The 6640-nt window shown below is 46.4% G+C and overlaps 1 protein-coding gene across 1 annotated transcript in view; it reads right to left on the bottom strand.

The window, feature by feature from the left end:
* Nucleotides 1-5630: 5630 nt before the first annotated feature.
* SYN3 (synapsin III) overlaps nt 5631-6640 on the bottom strand; it is a 442694-nt gene continuing 441684 nt past the window's right edge. Inside the window, exon 15 of the mRNA XM_057741452.1 lies at nt 5631-5763. Coding sequence (XP_057597435.1) covers nt 5631-5763 — 133 coding nt within the window. The remainder of the gene's footprint in view (nt 5764-6640) is intronic.

Raw genomic sequence — 6640 nt, 5'->3', positions numbered from 1 at the left:
TTTTTTTTTGCTACACATATATGTATTGTCTTTTTTTTCCATCACAGTGAAGAAAATTCAGTCAATAATATGATTTTTCAGAGGCCATGTCACCTTTAGTAGCTTAATGTATAGGTAAAGGATTAGGGCTGTTGACTTTTTTTTCCTGTGACATTTTGTAATATCTGAGCTATAGGACAGCTTTTTAAAAAGTGTCCACCAGAGGCCATATGGCTTGAATTGGGTCTGGGTTGAAAGAGTCACCCTGAAACTTTGATAGGTCCAAAACATCCTGGTTCTCCTGTACACCTCTTTGTGGCCTTATAATGTTAGGCTGTGCTGTATGTGGAGTGTGTGTGTGTGTGTGTGTGTGTGTGTGTGTGTGTGTGTGTAGTGGGGATGGAAGGACACAGTGATGACCAGAAGCACCATATACTATAAAACAGTAGTTTTCAAAATGCATTCATTTTCCAGGGGTCCTTGAGAAGTTTGTGAATGGTGCTGGTGTCCCGCAGACACAGATGCTACTTTCCGACCTCACCTCGGGTTTACTATCTTGCGTGGCAAATCTTAGTTTAGCATACTAGCGGTGTGTCACACACCTAATTTGTGGTCCTCTCACAATAGTTTATTCTGAGTTCTTAAAATCACCATCAAAGCTTTTCCTCTTGACTAGCTTTATAGTCAGAAGCTTGTAAAATCTACATTCTTTTCAGTAGACTGAGACTGTTGCGCTTTATGTGTTTCTGGTGCATGATGAGAATGAAGTCATGGTGTGGTCCTAGCCTGTTCACTGCGTGACTTTCTGACACCATTTTGATGTATTGTGATGGAAGGTAGTGTAGAGCGCTAAGATGTGCTCCACAGCACTGGCTTGTAGCCTTAATGACTTTCTCTGGCTCCTTATTTTCCCCTTTACTTATTTTTATTAACAGAAGTTTGCCACCCCCCACCCTCACCCCCATTTATAAATGAAAGCTCTGGTTTGGCATGACTGGAAATCAAATCGTGGGAGTTATCCTCTCTTAACAATGTAAGATTTTGTGATTCCCTATGTACAAACAGTTGAATTCTGTCCTCTCTCACTCTTGCTTGCCTCCCTCCAATTCCTGAGATCACTGTTTAGCTTAATAGCTCTGTAATTCCTACACTCTCCCTTTGCTCCCTATACTTGGGGCCCCGAGCCAAGCCTTGTCTTTCTCCTACCCTGGGCTGTAGCTGCCAAATTACAGAGGCTCAGGGAGGAGCCAAGCAGGCCCAGTTCTCCACTGTGCTGTGAGCATGGTTAATACTCCTTTGGATAGCTTCCAGTTGACTGTAGAGGATGTGGAGAAGAAAGACATGGGAAGTACTAGTTAGGCCACGTGACATAAGATTTCATCTTAACTAACTTAAATGACTTTCTTGGGATTCCTCAATATCTTATAGCACTTAAGTTTCTGCTATCCCATAGCAAAACAGGTAAAATGTTAATTGAGAGGCAAGGAAATGTTAACTTGCTTCTGATCTAAACTCAATGAAAGACCAGAGAGAGCAGCACTTAAAATATGAGAGTTTGGAAATTGCAATTACAAGTGGGGAGGACCAATCAGAATATAAATAATGAAAGGTATTTAGGATTTTAGAGAATTCTGTCTTTCTCTCTCTCATACACAGTTGTAGGAGGAATGTTTAGTTTTACATTAGTTTTATCTTAACGAAATGGTACACTAAAATTTCAAAAAAATTTTCATCTTTTCCTCTTGGCCTGCCAGTTGAGAGGGTTCTGAACACAGTCTAAAAGTCTCATCTCTTGGCGCTGCATATTTTGCCTGTGGAAACACAAGGGAGCCTCTGTGCCCTTTATGCATTGTATTTGGTTAATGGACTGGCTTGACTTGCTTGTCATCCAACCTTCCAATTTGTCTCCAACCAAACCAAAAGTGCCACCTTCTATTAGAGTCTAAATATTAGACTGAAATGGAATTTAATCCATGATTGCTCTGGAGTCGAGGACAGCTTTTGACACTTGGGGGGATAGTTAGTAACCAGCCCCCTTGCTCTCTCAGATAAAGAAAACCACGCGATGCATGTGCAAGTGCTCTTAGGCCCTGAGCCATTCCTCCAGCATAATTAAGTCACTGCTTGTGTCTGCAAGGCTGACTTCACTAGCTTACAGTGAGATTCTAATCTGCATCCTTTCACCAGTTTTAAATGCATAAAACCAAATGAGCCACCAACCTGTTCTATGACGTTGAATGAAGCACGAGAGCTGGGAGGGGCAGGGTTCTGAAAGGACACTGTGTGCCCGCACAGTGGCTCGAGCTGGGCCCTGCTGTTGTGAGAGCTCTGCTGTGGTCCACTGTGTGGTGTGTGGTCTGGATGGGCCATTGCTGGACAAGCTTTGGTATTGTCCTTGTCTGCTCACCACACCTCCGGACTGATGCTGACAATGGCTCCTGGTCCCTTCTGTGGTGGCCCTGCAGTCAACGCACCTGTGTGGGGGCCACGCCCACCATGGGGAGGTCTCATGGCTCTCTGCTTCTGCTTGCTCCCGTAGGTTAAAACAATGGCCACATGTCGTCTTCAACTTCTCTTTATTAATCTCTCTGTTGGTTTGATTCTGTTCCTGGGCAAGTGACTTCCTTACATTGATACTCTTAGAAAAATAGACTTTTTCTTCTCTCTTAACTCTTTGTTTAAATTTTGTTAATTTCATAGTTTTCTAGAAGGGCCAACCTAACACATGTCCTGCACACCTACTGTGTGCCGAGGGACATGTGCTGTCCTGTGCCCACATAGCTCGTTCATGAGATGCCTGCACCAGCTTGCTTTCCCCTCGAGCTCCTTCCACTGCAAATTCAGATGAGAACTTCCAGAAGGTAGTTGATGTTCAGGCTCATGGAATTTGCTACTGTATTTGTTACTATGGGAGGGAAGGCCTATCACCCCTGAAATTCTGGAAAGGTAGAACTAACTGCCCCATCAGCAGGGACTGAACGAGGGGGCAGTGTGGTAATGATGAAGAGGACACAGAGGATTAATGGAAGAGAAAGGGTATGTAGATTCCAGTATCCCTCGAAAGCTGATTTGACATTTAATTAAATGACAGTACCCTTTTTTCATGCTGTTAGGAGGAAGATCTGGAAGAAGATATTTTCTCCAGCTGGTGGAGGTGGCCACTGAGGCTGCATTTTACATTCTCTATTCATTGTGCTACATGTCAGCACAAACCAAATGGGTCTTTGTCATGTTTCAGCCTCACCAAGTCAGCTTGGAGGGAAAATGCTAGCCTTTCTTTGGGTCAAAGTTGTGAAACAAAGCAAAAAATAACAAACACAACCTGTCAGAATCTCTACAGAGTGACTCCCCTCCCCCTTTCGTTCTATTCGTCCCCATTTAAAACGTCACAATTGTTAAAGGTTAAATGTTTGGAGGGAACATGTGCTAGACTAGGTGAGAAAACAGTCCATTTTGGGGATCATCGGTCTCCAAGGGACCATTCTTGGTCTCTACATTCATACACAGGCCGATGGGAAGATGTATTTCAATGTATTGGTTATAAGCTTGTCTGATGTCACGGAATCGTCTGCATGACTGCAAAAACAAGGATGCCTGGCCTGAGAAATGAGTTTGCGCAGTAGTATTGAAGTAGTATTGGAATATCTGGGAATTATGGTTTGAACGTTGGGATGTTTTTAGGGACAAGGGACAGAATACAGGCAAGTGGGAAAATGTGAGCCATGTAATCACTGTTTATGGAGCCACTAGTTTTGCTCGCCAGTGGAGTGGGCCCTGGCTGTGATGCTTGCACGCCAGTACCACTTCTCACGCAGCAGCTTCCCACATGGCTCAGGGAAGGGCTGCTCGTCTAACTTCATTGTGCATTCAGAACACTTGAGAGATTGACAAAGACACAGGTTCTGGGCCTTATCACCAGAACTTCTGACATCTTTGGTCTGAAATGAAGCTACCCATGCCCACGTCCATGTCCCACACTTTGAGACACCTTGTCTAGCCTATCATCACTTTGTTGTGTATTTTGGGCTGTGTTTTATTATTAAGTGAGAAATGGGTGAGATAGTTTGATTTCTTCTTCCAATCTTAATTTCTGGTGTAGAACAGTGACGATTGCCTCACGGTTTCCTGTGTTCTCAATCTCCTAAAACACGTGGCTTCATGGTGTTATACCCTGCCCGACAAGTTTTCTTTTTTTTTTTACTCAGGATGCAGCTCCAGGCCAAGACCCGTTTCATTTTTACCTCCCTCTCTCCCTTTCCTGTGAATAGCAAGGGGAAGATGTGTCTCATGTGGCAAAATGGCTGTAAGAGGATAGCGTGACTATCTTCTAGGATCCTCGGCTCTTTTTGGAACCAGGAGGCTAGTTCTGGCACCTACAATGTTTCTAGCACCAGGTGCTTGGTGATTTGGGACACCCCTGCACCCCATCTGATCACGAGAGGAGTCTGACGTGGGAGAAAGAGCATTGGAAAGGGAGTCAGGGCTACGTTTTCTAGCTCTGCAGTTAACTTAAGTCAAATAAGTGTGGGTTAAACAAAGTTAAAGCTAATTTCTTTACTGCAGGAATTCCATGAGCCTTTGATATGTACTATCAACCTCAGAAAACAAATAAACAGTGTTTCCTAAACACGTTTGACCAGTGAACCCTTTTGTAACTGAGTGACCTACCAATGCCTTGCTGCACACAGTCTGAAACACTGAGCCAGAAGGTACAATCGCTGCGCTTTCTAATCTTATGTCATCCATCTGCTTGTGTCTCTGGTTCCTCATATATCCTTGAGGAGAAAACAACATTCCTGGTGGGAATTCAGAGAGACCAAACGGCGATGTAACACGGAATGGGTGGAGAAGCCCTAACCTCACTCCTTTCTTGGAAGTTGAGGGCATCCTCCTCCTCTGGGAACTAGTAATGATTCCTAAAAGAACACATAGTCTGCTCTTGGCTGTCCAATTTAGGAGGGCTCTCTGGGTGTGAGTGGCGTTGTAAAGTCTCCCCTCGGTTTCTGTTGTATTCTGAAAGGCCCCACATGTCACACAGGGTCTGGATTCTTTTCATGGTCCTCGAGATCCACTGGTGGCGGATGTGATGGGGCCTTTGCCTGCCTGATCTCAGGCTGTCTCTTGAGCTTGGATGGAATTTGCAAGGGTAGGTGGTAGGTTCCCCTGGCTGGGCTTTTCTCCTTCTGTTTGCAAAACACTGTCAAAAGGTTATTGCCTCCTACATGGCTGAGGTCCAGCTTTAGCGTCTGAAATTGATGGAGGTGGGGCAAGGCTCAGAGGGGGCCCTTCCCAAAGGCAAGCAGAATACTCACGAGAAATGTCAAAAGTAGCCACACAGACGTCTCACTTGGTTATCTGAGGCAGGGAAGCAAGCATCTGGGTGGGAAGGTTGCTGTGATGCCCGTCTTTAAGGCCTGTTTTGAGGAACCTGGTGGCTCGCAAAGGCCCACTGCTCAGTCGGACAAGGCTGGAATGTCATGGCAAAGGAAAATAGGGACGCATGTAGATACTCAGTTCCTGGATCAAAGGCATTTGAAAAGTACATACTCAGGCCCTCCATTCTGTTCCTGTCAGGAACCAAGGCTGAGATGGAGGATGGGGCAGGAGAGGGGGGAGTGTAACAGGGCACCCCCCTCCTGGCCTGGACAGGGTTAGTCAGAGAACAGGCTGGCAAAAGACTTCCTCAGGTTGCGGATGGTCTCGGCCTTGGCCTCGTCTTCACTTGGGGTCCCACGCTGGGAGGTGTCGGACGAGCTGAGGCTGTTAGTCAGGGACTGGGATTTGCTGAAACAGAAAGGAGAGGGGGTTGGGGGCGACAAGTCTGGACTCCCCAGGAAATGAGTTCTGGGGCTTGCCTGGAAGCCTGCTGCGTTGAGTCCATCACCACGAGGATACTGAGACCAGAAACCAGGCATCCCCACCCGTACACGATGCTGGGCACACCACACACGCAATCGGCCTGCAAGGCGGCTACCGGTATCCTTTTTAGGCTCACAGCCAGTAACCGGGGAACGTCCAAGGCTGGTATTCTTTCCACAAAACCAGGCTGCTCAGACAGCAGGCAGGACCAGAGCGCAGCTTGACCACACTCCTGCCTCTGTGCACAAACCCAGGTGGTAAACTGGACAGTGCTGTATCAATGGGTTATGGTTGTTCCTCCCATGCTTTCCAGCACTAGTTTGGGAATCAGGAGGTGTGTATCCCAGAGCCTCTCTGCCCGCTCTGGCTGTGTGGGCAAGTGACTCACTGCTCGGAACCTCCTTTCCCTCACTGTGAGATGGAGGGTCAGTCTAGCCCACCCTCAGGCCTCTTCTAGCTCCGATATTCTGGGCTTCAATTCCAACTCTTCCCTGAAGCCCTACTGCCGATTCCAGCCCGCTTTGGAATTCTCACGGTGCCTGCTGTTTGAATGGCTGTCTTTGGCCTTCTGTGCCAGCCTAACGCTAGATGACAGGGCTGGAGAGATGGATGAGACTCAGGCCCTGCCCTCAAGGGCCTCACAGTCTAGTGGGAGTGAAAGGCACCAGAAGAGATCCCTACGTGGTCTTGTCATTACATTAAAAAGTCAAGCTTAAATAAATTTTTAAAAAAAGCTTAAAAAAATGGCGCAGTCTTTCTTAAAGCAGAAACTACCCTTAACTCCTTGATTATTCTACCCAGG

The sequence above is a fragment of the Hippopotamus amphibius genome, chromosome 7 (assembly GCF_030028045.1).
Source record: "Hippopotamus amphibius kiboko isolate mHipAmp2 chromosome 7, mHipAmp2.hap2, whole genome shotgun sequence".
NCBI lineage: Eukaryota > Metazoa > Chordata > Mammalia > Artiodactyla > Hippopotamidae > Hippopotamus > Hippopotamus amphibius.
The sequence above is the reverse complement of the archived record's forward strand: the minus strand, read 5'-3'. Positions and strand labels throughout refer to the sequence as shown.